Source organism: Ranitomeya variabilis, chromosome 1 (assembly GCF_051348905.1).
Source record: "Ranitomeya variabilis isolate aRanVar5 chromosome 1, aRanVar5.hap1, whole genome shotgun sequence".
Taxonomy (NCBI): Eukaryota; Metazoa; Chordata; class Amphibia; order Anura; family Dendrobatidae; genus Ranitomeya; species Ranitomeya variabilis.
The window spans coordinates 43,664,245-43,690,224 of record NC_135232.1 but is presented as its reverse complement, the minus strand read 5'-3'; the positions used below and the strand labels follow the sequence as shown (position 1 = coordinate 43,690,224).

The following is a 25,980-nucleotide window of genomic DNA, read 5'->3' as shown; positions in this document are numbered from 1 at the left end:
AGCCAAGGATTTTAACCCTTTAGTGGGCCGGTCAAACTGTCATGATCTCCATGGCCAGAGAACTAGCATAAGCCTCAATAGGAACAAGCTCTTGGAAGATGTAACTATACTGACCATGAACTAAACCTACCGCATCATCTAGAAGTAGCCAGGTAGCATGTCCTACTTTTTATCCCTATATGCCCAGCGCCGGCCGGAGAACTAAATAATGCTAGCAGAGGGAAATATAAGACCTGACTCACCTCTAGAGAAATGCCCAAAAAGGAGACAGAGGCCCCCCACATATATTGGCGGTGATATGAGATGAAACAACAAACGCAGCAGGAAAATAGTTTTAGCAAATTTGAGGTCCGCTTTCTAGATAGCAGAAGACAGAAAGCATACTTTCATGGTCAGTAGAAAACCCTAACAAAACACATCCAGAAATTACTTTAGGACTCTGGCATTAACTCATAATACCAGAGTGGCAATTCCTGATCAACAAGAGCTTTCCAGACACAGTAACGAAACTGCAGCTGTGAACTGGAACCAAAATACAAAAACAAAACATGGACGAATGTCCAACTTATCTAGTAGATGTCTGGGAGCAGGAACAAGCACAGAGAGGCTTCTGATAACATTGTTGACCGGCAAGCATCTAACAGAGAAGCCAGGTTATATAGCGACACCCAGATCTAATCAGAACAGGTGAACAGGGAAGATGATGTCACAAGTTCAATTCCACCAGTAGCCACCGGGGGAGCCCAGAATCCAAATTCACAACATTTTTTCCTCTTAATTCACCGTTATTACATGTGGGGGGCTGCTATCATCTTTTGGGGTATTTCCCTAGAGGTAAGCCAGGTCTGTTTCTTCCTCTACCAGGTGTAGTCAGTCCTCCGGCTGGCGCGTGGCATCTAGGAAGTCGTAGGTATGCTCCCTGGCCACTATTAGTTGTGTGTTAGATTTAGCTCACGGTCAACTTGAGTTTCCATCACCCGAGAGCTCGTTCGTTATTTATATGTTTCTTACGTTCCCTTGCCATTGGGAACCATGACAGTATGACCGGCCCGTGTTAAACTTATTGGCAGAAGAAAGGAGAGAAAAAAGAAGTCTGTAAATTTTTTTTTTTTTTCTTTTTCCCTATGCTTGCTCCATAGTTGGATCAGTTGTATTTCAGCTCTAATTACTGCCTTTGCCTTTCTCTCCTTATAATCCTTGAATGGCTCTGAGCTCACCTGTTTAAAGATGGATCCTCAGAGTTTGGCTGCAGGTTTAAATAATCTTGCTACGAAGGTTCAAAATTTACAAGATTTTGTTATGCATACTCCTATTTCTGAACCTAAAATCCCTACACCAGAGGTATTTTCCAGAGATAGATCTCGGTTTCTGAATTTCAAATATAATTGTAAATTATTCCTTTCTCTCAGACCTCACTCCTCAGGAGATCCTGTCCAGCAAGTCAAGATTGTAATTTCTTTGCTGCGAGGTGACCCTCAAAATTGGGCATTTTCATTGGCACCAGGGGATCCTGCGTTGCTCAATGTGGATGCGTTTTTTCTGGCTCTAGGGTTGCTTTATGAGGAACCTAATTTGGAGATTCAAGCTGAAAAAGCTTTGATAGCCCTATCTCAAGGGCAAGATGAAGCAGAGATATACTGCCAAAAATTTCGTAAATGGTCTGTGCTTACTCAGTGGAATGAGTGCGCCTTAGCGGCAAATTTCAGAGAGGGCCTTTCTGATGCCGTTAAAGATGTTATGGTTCCCTGCGCCTACAGGTCTGAATGAGTCCATGACAATGGCAATTCAGATTGATCGGCGTTTGCGGGAGCGCAAACCCGTGCACCATTTGGCGGTATCTTCTGAAGAGACGCCAGAGAAAATGCAATGTGACAGAATTATGTCCAGAAGCGAGCGGCAGAATTATAGGCGTAAAAATGGGTTATGCTTCTATTGTGGTGATTCTGCTCATGTTATATCGGCATGCTCTAAACGTACTAGGAAGGTTGACAAGTCTATTTCAATTGGCACTTTACAGTCCAAATTTATTTTGTCTGTAACCTTGATTTGTTCATTATCAGTTATTACCGTGGATGCCTATGTGGACTCTGGCGCCGCTCTGAGTCTTATGGACTGGTCCTTTGCCAGGCGCTGTGGGTTTGATTTAGAGCCTCTGGAAGTCCCTATACCTCTGAAGGGTATTGATTCTACACCTTTGGCTTGTAATAAACCACAGTTCTGGACGCAAGTGACTATGCGTATGACTCCAGACCATCAGGAGGTGATTCGCTTCCTTGTGTTGTACAATTTACATGATGTTTTGGTGCTTGGATTACCATGGCTACAGTCTCATAACCCAGTCCTTGACTGGAAAGCTATGTCTGTGTTAAGCTGGGGATGTCGGGGGGCTCATGGGGACACTCCTTTGGTGTCCATTTCGTCATCTATTCCATCTGAGATTCCGGCATTTTTGTCTGATTATCGTGATATTTTTGAAGAGCCTAAAATTGGTTCACTCCCTCCTCACAGGGATTGTGATTGCGCCATAGATCTGATTCCTGGCAGTAAATTTCCAAAGGGTCATTTGTTTAATTTATCTGTACCTGAACATACTGCTATGCGAGAGTATATCAAAGAGTCCCTGCAAAAGGGACATATTCGTCCTTCTTCATCTCCTTTAGGAGCCGGTTTTTTCTTTGTCTCTAAAAAGGATGGCTCTCTGAGGCCTTGTATTGATTATCGACTCCTGAATAAAATTACAGTCAAATATCAGTATCCGTTGCCTTTACTGACTGATTTGTTTGCTCGCATAAGGGGGGCTAAGTGGTTCTCTAAGATTGATCTTCGTGGGGCGTATAATTTGGTGCGAAATAAGCAGGGGGATGAGTGGAAAACCGCATTTAATACGCCTGAGGGCCATTTTGAGTATTTGGTAATGCCTTTCGGCCTTTCTAATGCACCTTCTGTCTTTCAGTCCTTTATGCATGATATTTTCCGTGAATATTTGGATAAATTTATGATTGTGTACTTGGATGATATTTTGATTTTTTCTGATGACTGGGAGTCTCATGTTCAGCAGGTCAGGAGGGTTTTTCAGGTTTTGCGGGAGAATTCTTTGTGTGTAAAGGGTTCAAAGTGTGTTTTTGGGGTTCAAAAAATGTCCTTTTTGGGGTACATTTTTTCCCCTTCTTCTATTGAGATGGACCTTGTCAAGGTTCGGGCTATTTACGACTGGACGCAGCCTACTTCTCTGAAGAGTCTTCAGAAATTCTTGGGCTTTGCTAATTTTTATCGTCGATTTATAGCTGGTTTTTCTGGCGTTGCTAAACCTCTGACGGATTTGACTAAAAAGGGTGCTGATGTTGCCAATTGGTCCCCTGCTGCTGTGGAGGCCTTTCGGGAGCTTAAGCGCCGCTTTTTGTCTGCCCCTGTGTTGCGCCAGCCTGATGTTTCTCTTCCCTTTCAGGTTGAGGTCGATGCTTCCGAGATCGGAGCGGGGGCGGTTTTGTCGCAGAGAAGTTCCGACTGCTCAGTGATGAGACCTTGTGCGTTCTTTTCACGAAAATTTTCGGCCGCCGAGCGAAACTATGATGTTGGTAATCGGGAGCTTTTGGCCATGAAGTGGGCATTTGAGGAGTGGCGTCATTGGCTTGAGGGTGCCAGACATCAGGTGGTGGTTTTGACTGATCACAAGAATTTAATTTATTTGGAGTCTGCCAGGCGCCTGAATCCTAGACAGGCACGTTGGTCGTTGTTCTTTTCCCGGTTTGATTTTGTGGTCTCGTACTTACCGGGTTCTAGGAATGTGAAGGCAGATGCTCTTTCTAGGAGTTTTGAACCTGACTCTCCTGGGAATTCTGAACCTGCTGGTGTCCTTAAGGATGGGGTGGTTTTGTCTGCTGTCTCTCCAGATTTGCGACGTGCTTTGCAAGAATTTCAGGCGGATAGACCGGATCGTTGTCCGTCTGGTAGACTGTTTGTTCCTGACGATTGGACCACTAGAGTCATCTCGGAAGTTCATTCTTCTACTCTGGCAGGTCATCCGGGAATTTTTGGCACCAGAGATTTGGTGGCTAGATCCTTCTGGTGGCCTTCCCTGTCTCGAGATGTGCGTGTTTTTGTGCAGTCTTGCGATGTGTGTGCTCGGGCCAAGCCTTGTTGTTCTAGGGCTAGTGGGTTGTTGTTGCCCTTGCCTATTCCTAAGAGGCCTTGGACGCACATCTCTATGGACTTTATCTCGGATCTCCCTGTTTCTCAGAAGATGTCTGTCATCTGGGTGGTGTGTGACCGTTTTTCTAAAATGGTTCATTTGGTGCCATTGCCTAAGTTGCCTTCCTCATCTGAGTTGCTCCCTCTGTTTTTTCAAAATGTGGTTCGCTTGCATGGTATTCCGGAAAACATCGTTTCTGACAGGGGTACCCAGTTCGTGTCTAGATTTTGGCGGGCAGTCTGTGCCAGGTTGGGCATTGATTTGTCCTTTTCGTCTGCATTCCATCCTCAGACCAATGGCCAGACGGAGCGAACTAATCAAACTTTGGAGACTTATTTGAGGTGTTTTGTGTCTGCGGATCAGGATGATTGGGTTGCCTTTCTGCCGTTGGCGGAGTTTGCTCTTAATAATCGGGCTAGTTCTGCCACTTTGGTTTCTCCTTTCTTTTGCAATTCAGGGTTTCATCCGCGGTTTTCATCTGGTCAGGTTGAATCTTCGGATTGTCCTGGAGTGGATGCGGTGGTGGATCGGTTGCATCGGATTTGGGGACAAGTGGTGGATAATTTGGAATTGTCCCAGGAGAGGACTCAGCAGTTTGCTAACCGTCGTCGTCGTGTTGGTCCATACCTTCGCGTTGGGGACTTGGTGTGGTTGTCTTCCCGTTTTGTCCCTATGAGGGTTTCTTCTCCCAAATTTAAGCCTCGGTTCATCGGTCCTTATAGGATTTTGGAGATTCCTAACCCTGTTTCCTTTCGTTTGGACCTCCCGGCATCTTTCGCTATCCATAATGTGTTCCATCGGTCGTTGTTGCGGAGATATGAGGTACCGGTGGTTCCTTCTACTGAACCTCCTACTCCTGTGCTGGTGGAGGGTGAATTGGAGTACATCGTAGAGAAGATCTTGGACTCCCGTATTTCCAGACGGAGACTTCAATATCTGGTTAAATGGAAAGGCTATGGTCAGGAAGATAATTCTTGGGTAACTGCCTCTGATGTTCATGCCTCGGATTTGGTTCGTGCCTTTCATAGGGCTCATCCAGATCGCCCTGGCGGTTCTTGTGAGGGTTCGGTGCCCCCTCCTTAAGGGGAGGGTACTGTTGTGTATCCGCTTTTTGGGCTCCCCTGGTGGTTGCTGGTGGTACTGGTGACTTGTTTGCCTTTGCTGCTTCTGTTCACCTGCTTCCATCAGTGTTTGGGAGTTTCCTATTTAGCCTTGCTCTCCAGTCATTTCCTTGCCGGTCATCATTGTAACCAGAGCCTTCGGTTGCATGTTCCTGCTACTAGTCGGCTGATCAGCTAAGTGGACTTTGTCCTTTTGTTTTGCATTTTTTGTCCAGTTTGCAGTTTTTGTAATTCTCTGTAGCTGGAAGCTCTTGCGGGCTGAAATTGCCACTCCTGTGTCATGAGTTGACACAGGAGTCTTAAAGTAATTTCAGGATGGTTTTTGAAAGGGTTTTCAGTTGACCGTGAAGTCCTCTTTTGTATCCTTCTGCTATCTAGTAAGTGGACCTCTCTTTGCTAAATCTACTTTCATACTGTGTATGTTTTTTCCTCTTAATTCACCGTTATTACATGTGGGGGGCTGCTATCATCTTTTGGGGTATTTCCCTAGAGGTAAGCCAGGTCTGTTTCTTCCTCTACCAGGTGTAGTTAGTCCTCCGGCTGGCGCGTGGAATCTAGGAAGTCGTAGGTATGCTCCCTGGCCACTATTAGTTGTGTGGTAGATTTAGCTCACGGTCAACTTGAGTTTCCATCACCCAAGAGCTCGTTCGTTATTTATATGTTTCTTACGTTCCCTTGCCATTGGGAACCATGACACTATTGTGATTGGTGGATCCTGTGTTATCTACTGTATATAGAGGTGTTATCAGTCATTGTACAGCAGGAGGAGGAGGTGAGCTGTGATATCACCTATTGTGAATGGTGGATCCTGTGTTATCTACTGTATATAGAGGTGTTATCAGTCATTGTACAGGAAGAGGTGAGCTGTGATATCACCTACTGTGAATGGTGGATCCTGTGTTATCTACTGTATATAGAGGTGTTATCAGTCATTGTACAGGAGGAGGAGGTGAGCTGTGACATCACCTATTGTGAATGATGGATCCTGTGTTATCTACTGTATATAGAGGTGTTATCAGTCATTGTACAGGAGGAGGAGGTGAGCTGTGACATCACCTATTGTGAATGATGGATCCTGTGTTATCTACTGTATATAGAGGTGTTATCAGTCATTGTACAGGAGGAGGAGGTGAGCTGTGACATCACCTATTGTGAATGATGGATCCTGTGTTATCTACTGTATATAGAGGTGTTATCAGTCATTGTACAGGAGGAGGAGGTGAGCTGTGACATGACCTATTGTGAATGATGGATCCTGTGTTATCTACTTTATATAGAGGTGTTATCAGTCATTGTACAGGAGGAGGAGGTGAGCTGTGACATCATCTATTGTGAATGGTGGATCCTGTGTTATCTACTGTATATAGAGGTGTTATCAGTCATTGTACAGGAAGAGGAGGTGAGCTGTGACATCATCTATTGTGAATGGTGGATCCTGTGTTATCTACTTTATATAGAGGTGTTATCAGTCATTGTACAGGAGGAGGAGGTGAGCTGTGACATCAGCTATTGTGAATGGTGGATCCTGTGTTATCTACTGTATATAGAGGTGTTATCAGTCATTGTACAGGAAGAGGAGGTGAGCTGTGACATCATCTATTGTGAATGGTGGATCCTGTGTTATCTACTGTATATAGAGGTGTTATCAGTCATTGTACAGGAAGAGGAGGTGAGCAGTGACATCACCGATTTTTTTCAATATATATAATTTTTTTTTTTTCAATATATATAATTTTTTTTTTTTTGCAACTTTTTTTTTCTCATGACTAAGGGACTATCCATCTTTGTGTTATCTGCTTGACAACTTACCAACAATAACTTCCACCTTCTTACTGTCCTCAGTTTCATGACCGTTGGACACTCGGCAATAATAAGTACCTTGATCTTCTGCCGAAATGCAGGGAATCTAGATATAAAGCAAAAATAGAACGGATATTGGTTTTATTTCTCAACCCAATCAATTCATGGTAAGACAGATTGTGTGCAAATGGATGAAATTTAAGACCATTTTTACGCATGTCAGGAGTCGTCAGCCAACAAAGATCACTCAAAGAACAAGTCTTGTATTAGTCCGCGAGGTCACAAAGGAACCCAAGGTAACCTCTAAGCAACTAAAGGCCTCTCTTACATTAGATAATGGTAATGTTCATGAGTCCACCATCAGGTGAGAACTGTACAACAAGTGTGCATGGCAGGACTGCAAAGAAAAAAAGCCATTGATCTCCAAAATGAACATTGCTGCCTATCTGAGGGGATCACAAACCTTCAAGCACCACTTAAATATAAAAAAAAACTGTCCCAAAAGATGAACAACCCTTTAACTTTAACAACTTTGGCCCCGATATATTAAGATTGGTGTTGTAATTTTGCAACAAATGAAGATGTCTAGATGTAAAGCAAAAATAGGACGGATATTGCTTTTATTTCCCATAAATTACCTGATCTTTCGTTAACTGACACAGAATTAGTTTATGGGGCTACATGACACTAGAACAACATGGCAGCTTTATTCCTGAAACAGCGCCCACTTTTGCCCACAGGCTGCATCTAGTATTGCAGTTCTGTGCCATTCATTGAACTAGACACTCCGAGGATAAAAATGGCGCTGTTTTTGGAAAAATAGGGCATAGCAGCAATACCACACACAGCCTCTGGACAAGAGTGGCGCTTTTGTGAAAGTTGCAATACCAGGCGGGATTAACATTGTTTTATGGAAGGATGATACTGCAGTGCTGAAATGTGGACTGGAGTGGCGTTATTTTCTATATTGGCCACTACTGGTGAAATGTAGTATTAGGGCTCATACTCACTTGCGAGAAATACGGATGAGTACAATCCGATAAAAAAATCGGATTGCAGTCGGACCAATGTTATTCAATGGGAGACATCTCATCTGTGGTTTTTTTTCTCAACTGAAATCGGACGGAGAAAAAAAAATCACAGCATGCTGCGTATTGCTGCGTATCTCGGACGAGACTCGCCAATGCAAGTCAATGGATGTGAGAAAAAAATTGCACAGCACTCAGACCATGCGAGTGTGGTCTAATTTTTACACCGGTGTCCTTTGTCCCCGACTGTAAACTACTGGGGAATGATAAAATGCGGCGACATCACCGAAGCTGCGCTCCCTGCTGGCCTGAACTCAGATGAACTCTTGAGCATGGGAAAATCAGCTGGCATTATCCCACGCTGAAGAGTTCATCTGCGTTCAGGCTGTGAGGGAGCGCAGCTTCAGTGACGTCACCGCTAGTCTCTGAAGCTCCGCTCCCAGCATTTCATTCATTCACCAGTAGTTTACAGCTGGGCCGGTCGCATTAGCAGCGCTCCCGGTTGTAAACTTTATATGCCCCAGATATGGATTATGTCGTGAAACTGACTGTACGCAGGACAGGTATGGGTATACTGTTGTTTTTTTAGTTTTTATTTATTACAGGAGATCGAAGGCATTGTTTGGATTGGCAGAAGAATAAAGATGGCAAAACTGTGTGTTCTTTCATTTCCTTAAAATACTTTATTCTGCATGTGTGTGTTTATTTAACCCTTTAGAAACTATAAGATTAGTAATGGATAGGTGTCTTATTGACACCTCTCCATTACTAAGCCAGGCTTAATGTCACCTTACAATACAAAGGTGACATTAACCCCTTATTACCCCATATGCCAATGCTAAAGGGCAGTGGGAAGAGGGAGGCTAAGTGCTGAAATAGGCGCATCTTACAGATGTGCCTTTTCTGGGGTGGCTGGGGGCAGATGTTTTTAGCCAGGGGGGGGGGGGCTGTATCCATGGTCCCTCTCTAGGCTGTTAATATCTGCCGTCAGTCACTGGCTTTCCCTCTCTGGTGCAGAAAATTGCGCGGGAGCCCACGCCAGTTTTTTCCCTGAATTAATCCTTTGATTTAACATTTACAGCTCCAAAATTTTACACACAGACACTACTAACATTATTAGTCACTGACATCTATAAATCTAACTGTTCTGCAATGGTTTACTGTATGTAAACCATGTCTCATATCCTGTCGGCTTCCGCAATGATTTTACAGAACCCGACAATTGAATTATCGGCTATTCATCTCTCTATGAAATATAAAGAAATATATATATATATATGTGTGTGTGTGTCACTGATATATATCTATATATACACCTATACTAGGTGTATATTTCTATTCTATCTATTCTATTCTAATCTATTCTATTCTATACTGTATACGGGATCTGCCAGCTTTTAATCTATCTATCTATCTATCTATCTATCTATCTATCTATCTATCTATCTATCTATCTATCTATCTGTTTTAAAGATTATTTGGTTTTAAAACGATGTGTACAGTTGTATTTTATACGATTTTAACATGAGCTTTTACATAGAGAGAACTGCTGTATGTAAAACCTCATGTTAAAATCGCATTGCATACCGATTACATACGCATGTCACACGGATGTTCTGTGGAAAAATCACACGGAACTCGCATTACACTCGCATGACACTCACATTGTCTGTTTTTTCAGTCCGGAAATCGGACCATTTTTTTTCTCGCAAGTGGGTATGAAACCTTACAGTGATTCACTGATCGCCCCCCCAAAAATTAACTGTTTTCTATAGTGGCCACTACAGGTGAAACTTAGAATTACAAGCAGCAATTTAAAATGAATTTCAAGCAACGTAGTATATCTACAAGACATGTTTTTTAGCAGCTCTTAAAACATGGCGGAGATCTCTCTAAGGCGTCCCTAAACCTTAGAATATCGTACAGACAGGTGATGTCTTGTGAGACAGCATTGTTTTTAGGTATCTGAGTTATGTGCAGAATTCTTTTGTGCTACTTTGCTATGGACTGTGGGATTTGGTTGGATGGAAAATTGGGGTTGTAAGCAGGTCATCTAGTGAAGACCAGTCCGGTTACAACATGTTTAGGCATTCAAGATAAGATTATAAAGGGGTTGTCCTCCTTTTGGGACTTTTTTTTAAATTTTTTCTAACTTAAATGCATGTATTTCCAGCTAAAATAATTTTTGCAACTGGGTTTCATTAAAATATTTGCACCGTAAGCTTCCCTGCACATTAAACCTTGATGTGGTCAGTGGCCATAAATCAGCTGAGAGGAGCTTAGAAAAAGACACATAAAATAATGACTGGCTTTTTTCCATCAGATCGAGCTCACTGACAAATTCTTAGTTTACTCATTCTGCATCCAGCAACAAAGATTGCAACACAGAACCTGTATAAGCCAAATGGGGCATTTAAAAAAAAATAAAACTCAAATGAAAAAAAAATGATTTTTTAACACAAAATGCAGTGGTGCTTGAAAGTTTGTGAACCCTTCAGAAAGTTCCATATTGCTGCATTAAATTGATCTAAAATTACATCAGATTTTAACATTCCTAAAAGTTGGTAAAGAGAACCATGTCAAACAAATGAGTCAAAAATATTAGAATTTGTATTTTTTTTTAAACGCGGAAAATGATGTAATATCACATGCCTGTGAGTAGCAAAAGTGTGTGAACCTTTAGGCTACTTTCACACTAGCGTCGGGAAAGACCCGTCGCTGTGCGTCGGGCCGACGTTCCCGACGCTAGCGTGGTCTCCGCCGCACAACGGGGGCAGCGGATGTATTTTTCCAACGCATCCGCTGCCCCATTGTGAGGTGCGGGGAAGTGCGGGGAGGTGGGGGCGGAGTTCCGGCCGCGCATGCGCGGTCGGAAAAAGCGGACCGTCGTGAGCAAAAAACGTTACATGTAACGTTTTTTTCTCCCGACGGTCCGCTACCACACGCCCAAGCGTCGCAAAACGGACGCGACGTTTGGCAATGCGTCGCAAATGCGTCGCTAATGTTAGTCTATGACGAAAAAACGTATCCAGCAAGAACTTTTGCTGGATGCGTATTTTCGGCAAAACGACGCATTTGCGACGTATTGCAGTTAACGCTAGTGTGAAAGTAGCCTTAGCAGATAATTGGAAGGTGAAATCAGTCGTGTTCTCAATCGATGGGAAGACAATCAGGTGTGAATGGGCGACCTGTTATATTTTGAAGGTAGGGCTCAATCAATGTCTGATCTCCACAACACATTTGTGGAAATGTATCATGGCACGAACAAAGGAAATTTCTGAGAAGTTGTCAAAATTTGTCAGGCTGGAAAAGTTTAAAAAGCATCTTTAAAGAGCTTAAGGTACCTTCACACGAAACGACTTTACAACGAGAACGACAACGATCCGTGACGTTGCAGCGTCCTGGATAGCGATCTCGTTGTGTTTGACACGCAGCAGCGATCTGGATCCTGCTGTGATATCGCTGGTCGGAGCTAGAAGTCCAGAACTTTATTTGGTCGTCAGATCGGCGTGTATCGTCGTGTTTGACAGCAAAAGCAACGATGCCAGCAATGTTAAACATGGAGCTAACGACCTGTGAGAACGATAAGTGCGTCACCGCTACGTCACAGGATCGCTCCTGCGTCGTTCTGGAGCTGCTGTGTTTGACATCTCTACAGCGATGTAATCAGCGACGCTGCAGCGATCAGATCATTGTCGTTCTCGTTGTAGAGTCGTATCGTGTGAAGGTACCTTTAGACTCAACAACTCAACCAATTCACAGTAAGACAGATTGTGTACAAATGGATTAAATTTAAGACCAATATTACCCTTCCCAGGAGTGGTCAACCAATAAAGATCACTCAAAGAACAAGGCTTGTATTGGTCGCAAAGGAACCCAAGGTAAGCTCTAAGCAACTAAAGGCCTCTCTCACATTAGATAATGGTAATGTTCATGAGTCCACCGTCAGGTGAGAACTGTACAACAATGGTGAGCATGGCAGGACTCAAAGGAAAGCCACTGATCTCCAAAACGAACATTGCTGCCTGCCTGAGGGGATCACAAACCTTCAAGCACCACTTAAATATGAAAAAAAACTGTCCCAAAAGATGAACAACCCTTTTAATAAAGTGAACTTTGGCCCCGATATACTAAGACTGATGTTGTAATTTTGAGACAAATTAAGATGTTTTACCCCAGTTATCTAATTATGGTCTTGTATAAGATCCTTGGAAATCAGGATGGAAACCCCTGTAGGAGATAACGATGGTCTCCAGATACAGTTCACTGACAACGACTGTAGAAGATGTGACAACACCATTAATGGTTGTCAACGATCTTTTCTATACACGTAATGAAGTCCATATGATATATTGAGCATATATACCGTATACATTCTGCTTGTGGCGTCCACCACTGCTGTGCCGTTTCTGTACCACTGGTAACATGGCAGCGGTTTTCCTATGGCTGCACAGTCCAGCATCAGCTTGGCCCCCGCCTCCAGCGTTTGGGACTCTGGTTGGTTACAGATCTGAAGCCTGTAGTCTGGTAACATAGAGATTCCTAGGAAAAAGGAAAAGAAGTGACACTCAGCTCAGATCCACCAGACACCTTCATATCATTGCTTCCTATCGGTACAGATGGTTATACACTGGTGATGCTGAATGTTTACACAGGAACTAAAAGGCAAGGCCCATTACCTCTAGAGAGGGGGCTACGGCTAATGTTATACAAAAGGTTGTTGCAGTCTTTGTTGTAGCATTTATATTCTTATTCTTAACGTATTATAGTGGTTATATTCTTATACATAGGGGCAGTATTATAGTAGTTATATTCTTATACATAGGGGCAGTATTATAGTAGCTATATTCTTGTACATAGGAGCAGTGTTATAGTAGTTATATTCTTGTACATAGGGGCAGTATTATAGTAGTTATATTATTGTACATATGGAGCAGTATTATAGTAGTTATATTCTTGTACATAGGAGCAGTATTATAGTAGTTATATTCTTGTACATAGGGGCAGTATTATAGTAGTTATATTCTTGTACATAGGAGCAGTATTATAGTAAGTATATATTCGTGTACATAGGAGCAGTATTATAGTAGTTATATTCTTGTACATAGGGGCAGTATTATAGTAGTTATATTCTTGTACATAGGAGCAGTATTATAGTAGTTATATTCTTGTACATAGGGGCCAGTATTATAGTAGTTATATTCTTGTACATAGGAGCAGTGTTATAGTAGTTATATTCTTGTACATAGGGGCAGTATTATAGCAGTTATATTATTGTACATAGGAGCAGTATTATAGTAGTTATATTCTTGTACATAGGAGCAGTATTATAGTAGTTATATTCTTGTACATAGGGGCAGTATTATAGTAGTTATATTCTTGTACATAAGGGGCAGTATTATAGTAGTTATATTCTTGTACATAGGGGGCAGTATTATAGTAGTTATATTCTTGTACATAGGAGCAGTATTATAGTAGTTATATTCTTGTATATAGGAGCAGTATTATAGTAGTTATATTCTTGTACATAGGGGCAGTATTATAGTAGATATATTCTTGTACATAGGAGCAGTATTATAGTAGTTATATTCTTGTACATAGGGGCAGTATTATAGTAGTTATATGCTTGTACATAGGAGCAGTATTATAGTAGTTATATTATTGTACATAGGGGGCAGTATTATAGTAGTTATATTCTTGTACATAGGGGGCAGTATTATAGTAGTTATATTCTTGTACGTAGGAGCAGTATTATAGTAGTTATATTCTTGTACATAGGGGCAGTATCATAGCAGTTATATTCTTGTACATAGGGGCAGTATTATAGTACTTATATTCTTGTACATAAGGGGCAGTATTATAGTAGTTATATTCTTGTACATAGGGGGCAGTATTATAGTAGTTATATTCTTGTACATAGGGGCAGTATTATAGTAGTTATATTCTTGTACATAAGGGGCAGTATTATAGTAGTTATATTCTTGTACATAGGGGGCAGTATTATAGTAGTTATAATCTTGTACATAGGAGCAGTATTATAGTAGTTATATTCTTGTACATAGGGAGCAGTATTATAGTAGTTATATTCTTGTACATAGGGAGCAGTATTATAGTAGTTATATTCTTGTACATAGGAGCAGTATTATAGTAGTTATATTCTTGTACATAGGAGCAGTATTATAGTAGTTATATTCTTGTACATAGGAGCAGTATTATAGTAGTTATATTCTTGTACATAGGAGCAGTATTATAGTAGTTATTTTCTTGTACATAGGGGCAGTATCATAGTAGTTATATTCTTGTACATAGGGGCAGTATTATAGTAGTTATATTCTTGTACATAGGAGCAGTATTATAGTAGTTATATTCTTGTACATAGGGGGCAGTATTATAGTAGTTATATTCTTGTACATAGGGGGCAGTATTATAGTAGTTATATTCTTGTACATAGGAGCAGTATTATAGTAGTTATATTCTTGTACATAGGAGCAGTATTATAGTAGTTATATTATTGTACATAAGGGGCAGTATTATAGTAGTTATATTCTTGTACATAGGGGGCAGTATTATAGTAGTTATATTCTTGTACATAGGAGCAGTATTATAGTAGTTATATTCTTGTACATAGGGAGCAGTATTATAGTAGTTATATTCTTGTACATAGGGAGCAGTATTATAGTAGTTATATTCTTGTACATAGGGAGCAGTATTATAGTAGTTATATTCTTGTACATAGGAGCAGTATTATAGTAGTTATATTCTTGTACATAGGAGCAGTATTATAGTAGTTATATTCTTGTACATAGGAGCAGTATTATAGTAGTTATTTTCTTGTACATAGGGGCAGTATCATAGTAGTTATATTCTTGTACATAGGGGCAGTATTATAGTAGTTATATTCTTGTACATAGGAGCAGTATTATAGTAGTTATATTATTGTACATAGGGGGCAGTATTATAGTAGTTATATTCTTGTACATAGGGGGCAGTATTATAGTAGTTATATTCTTGTATATGGGGCAGTATTATAGTAGTTATATTCTTGTACATTGGGGCAGTATCATAGTAGTTATATTCTTGTACATAGGGGCAGTATTATAGTACTTATATTCTTGTACATAAGGGGCAGTATTATAGTAGTTATATTCTTGTACATAGGGGGCAGTATTATAGTAGTTATATTCTTGTACATAGGGGCAGTATTATAGTAGTTATATTCTTGTACATAAGGGGCAGTATTATAGTAGTTATATTCTTGTACATAGGAGCAGTATTATAGTAGTTATATTCTTGTATATAGGAGCAGTATTATAGTAGTTATATTCTTGTACATAGGGGCAGTATTATAGTAGATATATTCTTGTACATAGGGGCAGTATTATAGTAGTTATATACTTGTGCATAGGAGCAGTCTTATAGTAGTTATATTCTTGTGCATAGGATCAGTATTATAGTAGTTATATTCTTGTACATAGGGGCAGTATTATAGTAGTTATGTTCTTGTACATAGGGGCAGTATTATAGTAGTTATATTCTTGTACATAGGAGCAGTATTATAGTAGTTATATTCTTGTACATAGGGGCAGTATTATAGTTGTTATATTCTTGTACATAAGGGGCAGTATTATAGTAGTTATATTCTTGTATATAGGAGCAGTATTATAGTAGTTATATTCTTGTATATAGGAGCAGTATTATAGTAGTTATATTCTTGTACATAGGGGCAGTATTATAGTAGTTATATTCTTGTACATAGGGGCAGTATTATAGTAGTTATATTCTTGTACATAAGGGGCAGTATTATAGTAGTTATATTCTTGTACATAGGGGGCAGTATTATAGTAGTTATATTCTTGTACATAGGAGCAGTATTATAGTAGTTATATTCTTGTATATAGGAGCAGTATTATAGTAGTTATATTCTTGTACATAGGGGCAGTATTATAGTAGATGTATTCTTGTACATAGGAGCAGTATTATAGTAGTTATATTCTTGTACATAGGAGCAGTATTATAGTAGTTATATTCTTGTACATAGGGGCAGTATTATTGTAGTTATATTCTTGTACATAGGAGCAGTATTATAGTAGTTATATTCCTGTACATAGGGGCAGTATTATAGTAGTTATATTCTTGTACATAGGAGCAGTATTATAGTAGTTATATTCTTGTATATAGGAGCAGTATTATAGTAGTTTTATTCTTGTACATAGGGGCAGTATTATAGTAGATATATTCTTGTACATAGGGGCAGTATTATAGTAGTTTTATTCTTGTACATAGGGGCAGTATTATAGTAGATATATTCTTGTACATAGGAGCAGTATTATAGTAGTTATATTCTTGTACATGGGAGCAGTATTATAGTAGTTATATTGTTGTACATAGGAGCAGTATTATAGTAGTTATATTCTTGTACATAGGGGCAGTATTATAGTAGTTATATTCTTGTACATTGGGACAGTATCATAGTAGTTATATTCTTGTACATAGGAGCAGTATTATAGTAGTTATATTCTTCTACATAGGGGCAGTATTATTGTAGTTATATTCTTGTACATAGGAGCAGTATTATAGTAGTTATATTCTTGTACATAGGGGCAGTATTATAGTAGTTATATTCTTGTACATAGGAGCAGTATTATAGTATTTATATTCTTGTACATAAGAGCAGTATTATAGTAGTTATATTCTCGTACATAGGAGCAGTATTATAGTAGTTATATTCTTGTACATAGGAGCAGTACTATAGTAGTATAAGTATATAAGTTGGCACAGCTCATTGTGATGTGTTATCTAAAGATTACATAGGAGTTCTGATTAAATGTGTTATTATTTATATCTCATAAGTCATGATTTAGAAAAACTGATTGCACCGTGATAGATTCACACTGGGAAGCCTGTATTTTTATTAAAAAAAAAAACAAAACATTTGCAACAATGCAGTAAATAAAACACAGGGAGGAGGGGGATGCAGCTGCAGTCTGCTATTCTGTGTGTGAAACTACATGCTGCTGTCAGAGAGAGGGAAGAGCTGCATTGATGAGACCCACTGAGACACACAGTTACTCCATTACTCAGGACAGCCTTCTTCCCCTGGATGCCTTGTATAACTCACCATGACATGCCAAATTGCTTTCAATTACTTCCAGCTGAGCCCAGTTGCTGTAATCAAATGTGTGAGAGTCATTGACTCGGCAAATGTAGAAGCTGGCATCATCTACATCCACAGGGTTAAATGTCAGCTCTGATGAATTGCCATAAGGAACCTGTATAAAGTAAAGCATTAGTGATGATGAGGCCATAGACATCAAGCCAATGTCTATTCTTGAAGAACCATTCACTGTATAGATATAAACCTACTGTAAATATCTGATAAAAATGTTAGCTACCTTTGTCCACCACTAGGAGGAGCTCACTGCATACTGTTTATACATGGAACTCAATACTAAAGCAGTATGCAGTCAACTCTTTGGCTCCCTCTGGTGGGTGCTGTTAGAATTTAATTAATTATAGTTTATGTTCACCTTTGCTACCAGAATTCTGTACTTGTTTATACCACCAAACTGCAATATAATCAGAAAACTAGTCTGTAAATCTGCACCTATGCTGCAAATATAGAAGAAAAGAATGAACCTCTTTATCCATTTTGAACCACTGGTAATTAACAACAGGATGTTCAGCTGCTACACAGCACAGCTTCACCATTTGTCCAGACCGCACCGACATCGAAGCTGGGTGTACAACAACTTTAACCCCTAAAAGAAAAAAAAAGTCATTATGGTCACACTGTCACTACATAAGCTCGCTAATAGAGAACATACAGTTCTGGTGGATAGGACCAATATGCAGCATACTAGTCTGCAGCAATCTGTATTCTGTTGTCGCAGGCACAATCTGGAACAATATTTCCACCAGATTCATAGCTGCTAACTCGGAAATGTTTTATATTGGGCTAACTAGTGACTTAATGGCCCCTCTACCATATAAGAAGATACATGTCATGTCTAGGGCCGTGTTACAGAATTTGCATCGGGTCCCAATAGAGTTTAGCAAAACATTCTCAGGACCCCGATCCAGTGGTCATGTTGGTATCCCGTGACCACCAAACCATAAGGAACATGTGACATCTCCAGGCCTCTTCAGATTAGTACGCCCTGTGATTTCATTATGGTGCGGGGCGAAGAAGGTATGATGTCACTGGGACCAGGAGAGGCCCAGGAATGCTGGCAGGTTGGAGGAGGTTATTATTATTTATTTTTAGTATACCATTGATTCCATAGTGCTATATATATGAGAAGGGTTTATAAACGCAATACATATATAAATTACAATGAATTAACGGTGACAGACTGGAACAGAGGTGGAGAGATCCCTGCCCTCATGGACTTACAGTCTACAGGGTAGGTCGACCCTGGAAGATGAAGCCAGGTTGTGATCCTCCGGCCAACTGGCCTTGTACCTGAATTGACTGTCATCATCCTACACTTGTCATTACCTCCTCTTTGTGTGCATGCCACAGGTGGGATAGTCGACCGTGGGAGCTCTGAAGTAACAGCTGCCATTATCCCAGGGAGTCAGCAGAAGGGTGAGACTCTGTAGTGTGCACCATCTTTGGGTATTTAGCTGGTACTGTTCTACATGCTATCTGCCTGTTTTGTGGTTCAATAAAGTACTGCCGTACTGTTTTACCTTCACTCTGTGTTGTCTGAGTGGCATTGTGCCCGTGTTAAAGGGAGGTCAGGTGTTTGGCAGGATGATCCCTGGTTCATGCGGTTCCTGTTAGTGGACCTGGGTGCCCGCCGACCCGCCGTGTCTCCACAGACCCGCCGTGTCTCCACAGACGGCTTTGTAAGTAATTGTTCATAGTTTATGCTGAATTTGTTGGGGAATTGGAAGCCAGTGAAGGGACTGCAGAGAGTAGAGGCAGAGGAGCAGTGAGGGGAGAGGTGGATTAATCTGGCAGAAGAGTTAAGGATGGACTGGAGAGGTGTCATAGTGTTAGCAGGAAGGCCACAGAGGAGGATATTGCAGTAGTTGAGATGGGAGATAAGGGCATCTGCTAACATTTTAGTAGATTAAGGAAAAGATAACTCTGGAAATATTTTGAATATAAGGCGGCAAGAGGTGGTAAGTGCTTGGATGTGCAGTTTGAAGAACAGGGCAGAGTCAAGGGTTACTCCAAGGCAGCGGACTTGTGAGAGGGAAATGTACAAAGTCATTTAGTGTGATAGATAGAACGGGTAGGGAGTTGAGTGGGATTGAGGCAACTTGATGAATCAGGTTTTGTCCCGATTGTGTTTTAGAAAACATGATTAGAAGAAGGGGGATATGGCTGATATACACTCTGAGGTTACAGACAGCAGAGAGGTGACGTCTGGAACAGAGAGGTAGTGTGATACTTATAGATGCACAGCAAGAATGAGTAATAGGGTGCTACCACTGCAGAAACCAAATTGGTGCAGAAAAGGAACAAAGCAATGCACCTCATTCTGCATTGCTTTGTTCCTTTTCCAGGACAGAGAGGTAGATCTGAGTGTAATCGACATATAAATGATACTGGAAGGTAACGTTATGACTTGTCCCAGGCCAAAGGTATAAATGGAGAAGAGTGGAGGTCCCAGGACAGGGCCTTGATGGACACCAACAGAGAGATGGTGAGATGAGGAGGTAATGGAATATGCTAAACGTGTAGTTAGTGAGGTATGAGGAGATCCAGGAGAGGGCAATATCATTGATGCCAAGGGAAGAAAAGATCTTTAGTAGGAGGAAGTTATCAGCTGTGAAGACAGTTCTAGACAGAAGACAGGTCTAGGAAAGGGAGCATAGAGAATTGTCTGTTAGCTTTGGTGATTAGTAAGTTATTAGTAATTTTGGTCAGGGCAGTTTCAGTGGACCAGTGGGGATGGAAGCCAGATTGTATGTTGCCAAAGAGTGAGTTGAATGATATTTGAGAGGAAGGTTCAGTGTGGATGTAACGGTGCCCAGTGTGGTAGTCATAGGTGAATGTCATGTGTCCGACACCTTGAGGCTTCAACCTGGGTGAGACATCTGGTCCTCCATCCCATCTTCCCCCAAACATTGGTCCTCACGACCAGCACACAGTCCCTTTGGGGCAGAGTCATCATGGGGCACTGTCCATTGTCCACCATCAGTCCATAAGATGGGGTTACTGTCTATATAGGGAAAAGTCCATAGAAGCATTGGGACAAAGTCCCCAACTGGTTAGGCAAGGTAACTGGCAAAGAGTGTAGAACGATGTCGCAGCGCAAAGTCCCTTAACCAGCGGGAAGGGGGAGGGCAAACCAAAACTTTGGATGTCCACTGACAACATGAAGGCGTACCGGACAGATGGGTCTTAGATTCACTGAAAACATTCATCCTTCTGTCATTCCAAGCTGCTGCAGAAAAATATGCAATAATACAACGTGAACTTCAACACCTGACTCCGTTTTCCTCACCAATCCGCTGGCTGTACTCTAGGGGACCTGATGACCTTCTCACTTGGCACAATAATCCTGCCGGATTGGAAAACGATCACTCCTTCTATGGAGTTGTCCTTCAGGCCCTGCCACACAAGGCCCATCAACTTCCGCAGCTGACCATGACTTTTTCCTCCATTGCGGCTATCCAGTTGGGCCCGGACTCACTCCTGCCGTTTCGTCTCGCTCTGGACCACCCCTGCAATCCATTTCACCCTTGTAGAGTAAGGTGTGCACCCTAGGCTGGGGCTAACCTCTGGCACTTGGGTCTGTGAGATCTCCAGATGCTTGGCCCTATTGCGGAAAGCAGAACAGGCCACCATCCATGGCTCCGGCTCCTGCTCGGCCTTGACTCTCTCCAGGAGGCCACCTGGTCTCACCTTTTTGTCTCATCTCCATCAGCTGGCACACTTGTCCTCCATCAGCGTTCTCACAGGTTGACTCACACTGGGCCAACATCAGTTGCCATTCCTCAAATACTTCAAGCTGCTGTTCTTCCGGTGGATTACAACTTTCGAATGGCATGATCTCTTATGGCTCCTGAGGCTTGTCATGGGCCTGCTTTCACTAGGTGGAGTCCACCCTAACTCACCATCCCATTTCTCGAATGTCCCTGCCCGTTTCCATGGGTCACACCTTTCTAGGCGGATCTTTTCCTTCCACCTTACTATGTGACGAAGGTCACTCCCCGCTGTGGGCTGGAAATTTCTGTTCCGGCACTTTACTTTGTAAGCGTACCTCTTGAAAGGCTGGACACCCCTTCATGCCCTTTTACTTCTGCTATGCCAACAATGGGCGGGTCCTTCTAGTCATTTTGTGCTACTCACCGCCACTCAAGTCCTCACCAATGTCTTTTGTGTACCACATCACTTCACTATACATTATAATATCTTACATTATCACAATACCAACATAACCTATAATGCTGCTACACACTATGGACTACTGTTGTGAATTCCGCTCTTGGGCTCCCTCCGGTGGTTGTAAGTGGCACTTTTGTGAATTCTGCTCTTGGGCTCCCTCTGGTGGTTTTAAGTGGTACTGCTGCTCCTTGGATTTAGCAGTCAGCAGCTGCTTCCACTGATTGTCTTTCTGGCTCGGCTATTTAACCTGGTTCTATCCTTCAGCCTGTGCCAGTTGTCAATGGTTCCTGCTTGGATTCACATCTCTGCTTGGATTTCCCTGATATTCTGACCTGTTCAGCAAAGATAAGTCCTTGCTTTGTTCTTTTGCAGTTCACTTGTTGTGGTCTTTATCGTTCTGCACTTTCTATGTTTTTTCTTGTCCAGCTTGTCAGTATGGATTTATTCAGTTAAGCTGGAAGCTCTGGGAAGCAGATTTACCCTCCACACCTTTAGTCAGGTGTGGAGATTTTTGTAAACTCTGTGGTGGATTTTTCTAGTTTTTAATACTGACCGCACAGTATTCCGTCCTGTTCTATCTATCTAGCTAGACTGGCCTCCTTTGCTACATCCTGGTTTCATTCTGCGTATGTCATTTCCCTCTCCACTCACAGTCAATATTTGTGGGGGGCTGCCTATCCTTTGGGAATTTTCTCTGAGGCAAGATAGCTTTCCTGTTTCTATCTCTAGGGGTAGTTAGTCCTCCGGCTGTGACGAGGTGTCTAGGGAGTGACAGGAACATCCCACGGCTACTTCTAGTGTTGTGTTAAGCTCAGGAACTGCGGTCAGTACAGGTACCACCTCCTCCAGAGCACGGCCCATGTTGCTCCTAAACAACCAGTTCATAACAGTACAACTGGCCCAAAAATGAATTAAATGCATCTCAAAAGAAGGAAAAAAAAAGCCATTTTTTTTCCTGCAGTCTGTTTTGTCTTTTTTTTCCTCTTAATCTCTGGGTGGTTCAGGATTTTGGCGCTTGCATGGATGTTCAGGGTTTGTTTTCTCGTGTGGATCAACTTGCTGCAAGGGTACAGAGTATCCAATCCAAAGTATTATGTTGTCCAGACTCCGGCTTTAGAGCCTAAAATTCCTACTCCTGATTTGTTTTTTGGGGACAGATCCAAGTTTTTGAACTTTAAAAATAACTGCAAATTGTTTTTTGCTTTGAAACCCCGTTCCTCTGGTGATCCCATTCAGCAGGTTAAAATTGTCATCTCTCTGCTGCGTGGTGACCCTCAGGACTGGGCATTCTCCCTTGAATCAGGGGATCCGGCATTGCTTAATATAGACGCATTTTTTCAAGCGCTCGGATTATTGTATGACGAACCTAATTCTGTGGATCATGCAGAAAAAACCTTGTTGGCCCTATGTCAGGGTCAGGAAGCGGCAGAATTATACTGCCAGAAATTTAGAAAATGGTCTGTGCTCACTAAATGGAATGAGGATGCTCTGGCAGCAATTTTCAGACAGGGTCTTTCTGAAGCCCTTAAAGATGTTATGGTGGGCTTCCCCACGCCTGCTGGTTTGAGCGAATCTATGTCTCTAGCCATTCAGATTGATCGGCGCCTGCGCGAGCGCAAAGTTGTGCACCATATGGCAGTGTCCTCTGAGCGGAGTCCTGAGCCTATGCAATATGATAGGATTTTGACTAGAGCAGAGCGGCAGGGATTCAGACGTCAGAATAGGCTGTGTTTTTACTGTGGTGATTCTGCTCATGTTATTTCTGATTGCCCTAAGCGTACTAAGAGGGTCGCTAGGTCTGTTACCATCAGTACTGTACAGCCTAAATTTCTCTTATCTGTGACCCTGATTTGCTCATTATCGTCCTTTTCTGTCATGGCATTTGTGGATTCAGGCGCTGCCCTGAACTTAATAGACTTGGAATTCGCCAGGCGCTGTGGTTTTTCCTTGCAGCCTTTGCAGAGTCCTATTCCTTTGAGGGGCATTGATGCTACGCTGTTGGCCAAGGATAAACCTCAGTATTGGACTCAGCTGACCATGTGCATGGCTCCAGCACATCAGGAAGATTGCCGTTTTCTGGTGTTGCATAACTTGCATGATGTTGTTGTACTGGGTTTTCCATGGTTACAGGAACATAATCCGGTGCTGGATTGGGAATCTATGTCTGTGACTAGTTGGGGTTGTCAAGGGGTTCATAGTGACGTTCCTTTGATGTCAATTTCCTCTTCCCCCTCTTCTGAAGTCCCTGGGTTTTTGTCGGATTTCCAGGATGTATTTGATGAGCCCAAGTCCAGTTCCCTTCCTCCACATAGGGACTGTGATTGTGCTATTAACTTGATTCCTGGCTGTAAGTTCTCTAAGGGCCGACTTTTCAATCTGTCTGTGCCAGAGCATGCTGCCATGCGGAGTTATGTCAAGGAGTCTTTGGAGAAGGGGCATATTCGGCCGTCTTCATCACCATTGGGAGCGGGATTTTTTTTTATTGCCAAGAAGGATGGCTCCTTGAGACCCTGTATTGATTATCGCCTTCTTAATAAGATCACGGTCAAATTCCAATACCCTTTACCTTTGCTTTCTGATTTGTTTGCTCGGATTAAGGGGGCCAGTTGGTTTACTAAGATTGACCTTCGAGGGGCATATAATCTTGTTCGTATTAAATAGGGTGAGGAATGGAAAACGGCATTTAATACGCCCGAAGGCCATTTTGAATACCTTGTGATGCCTTTCGGGCTTTCTAATGCTCCTTCTGTATTTCAGTCCTTCATGCATGATATTTTCCGCAATTATCTTGATAAATTCATGATTGTATGTTTGGATGATATTTTGATTTTTTCCGATGATTGGGAGTCTCATGTGAAGCAGGTCAGGATGGTATTCCAAATCCTTCGTGATAATGCTTTATTTGTGAAGGGGTCTAAGTGCCTCTTTGGAGTACAGAAGGTTTCTTTTTTGGGCTTCATTTTTTCTCCCTCATCTATAGAAATGGATCCGGTTAAGGTTCAGGCCATTCATGATTGGATCCAGCCCACATCCGTGAAGAGCCTTCAGAAATTTTTGGGCTTTGCTAATTTTTATCGCCGTTTCATTGCCAACTTTTCCAGTGTGGTTAAACCCCTGACCGATTTGACGACGAAAGGCGCTGATGTGACGAATTGGTCCTCTGCGGCTGTTGAGGCCTTTCAGGAGCTTAAACGCCGATTTACTTCTGCCCCTGTGTTGCGTCAGCCGGATGTTTCTCTTCCTTTTCAGGTTGAGGTTGACGCTTCTGAGATTGGGGCAGGGGCCGTTTTGTCTCAGAGGAATTCTGATGGTTCTTTGATGAAGCCGTGTGCTTTTTTTCCAGAAAGTTTTCACCTGCGGAGCGCAATTATGACGTTGGCAATCTGGAGTTGTTGGCTATGAAGTGGGCATTTGAGGAGTGGCGACATTGGCTTGAGGGAGCCAAGCACCGCATTGTGGTCTTGACCGATCATAAGAATCTGATTTACCTCGAGTCGGCCAAGCGGCTGAACCCTAGACAGGCTCGATGGTCCCTGTTTTTCTCCCGTTTTGATTTTGTGGTCTCGTATCTTCCGGGATCTAAGAATGTTAAGGCTGATGCCCTCTCCAGGAGCTTTTTGCCTGATTCTCCTGGAGTCCTTGAGCCGGTTGGCATTCTTAAAGAAGGGGTGATTCTTTCCGCATTCTCACCTGATTTACGGCGGGTGCTTCAGGAATTTCAGGCTGATAAACCTGACCACTGTCCAGTGGGGAAGCTGTTTGTTCCTGATAGATGGACTAGTAAGGTAATTTCTGAGGTTCATTGTTCAGTGTTGGCTGGTCATCCTGGGATTTTTGGTACTAGAGATTTTGTTGCTAGGTCCTTTTGGTGGCCTTCCTTGTCGCGGGATGTGCGTTCTTTTGTGCAGTCCTGTGGGCTTGTGCCCGGGCCAAGCCTTGCTGTTCCCACGCTAGTGGGTTGCTTTTGCCTTTGCCGGTCCCTGAGAGGCCCTGGACGCACATTTCCATTGATTTTATTTCGGATCTTCCTGTTTCCCAGAAGATGTCTGTTATCTGGGTGGTTTGTGACCGGTTCTCTAAAATGGTCCATTTGGTACCTTTGGCTAAATTGCCTTCCTCCTCTGATTTGGTTCCATTGTTTTTTCAGTATGTGGTTCGTTTGCATGGCATTCCGGAGAATATTGTGTCTGACAGAGGTTCCCAGTTTGTTTCTAGGTTTTGGAGGGCCTTTTGTGCTAGGATGGGCATTGATTTGTCTTTTTCTTCAGCGTTTCATCCTCAGACAAATGGCCAAACTGAGCGAACTAATCAGACCTTGGAAACCTATTTGAGATGCTTTGTGTCTGCTGATCAGGATGATTGGGTGGCTTTCTTGCCGTTGGCCGAGTTTGCCCTTAATAATCGGGCTAGTTCGGCTACTTTGGTTTCGCCTTTCTTTTGTAATTTTGGTTTTCATCCTTGTTTTTCTTCAGGGCAGGTGGAGCCTTCTGATTGTCC

At 42.1% G+C, this 25,980-nt stretch overlaps 1 protein-coding gene across 2 annotated transcripts in view; it reads right to left on the bottom strand.

Moving 5' to 3' along the window:
* Window positions 1–25,980, bottom strand: part of MALT1 (MALT1 paracaspase) — a 117,007-nt gene that overhangs the window by 55,969 nt on the left and 35,058 nt on the right. For both annotated transcript variants that reach the window (XM_077282839.1, XM_077282847.1), the window contains exons 3-6: window positions 17,775–17,896; window positions 17,257–17,407; window positions 12,505–12,680; window positions 7,120–7,216 (exon numbers count right to left, since the gene is read on the bottom strand). In XM_077282839.1, the coding sequence (XP_077138954.1) occupies window positions 7,120–7,216; window positions 12,505–12,680; window positions 17,257–17,407; window positions 17,775–17,896 (546 nt within the window). The remainder of the gene's footprint in view (window positions 1–7,119; window positions 7,217–12,504; window positions 12,681–17,256; window positions 17,408–17,774; window positions 17,897–25,980) is intronic.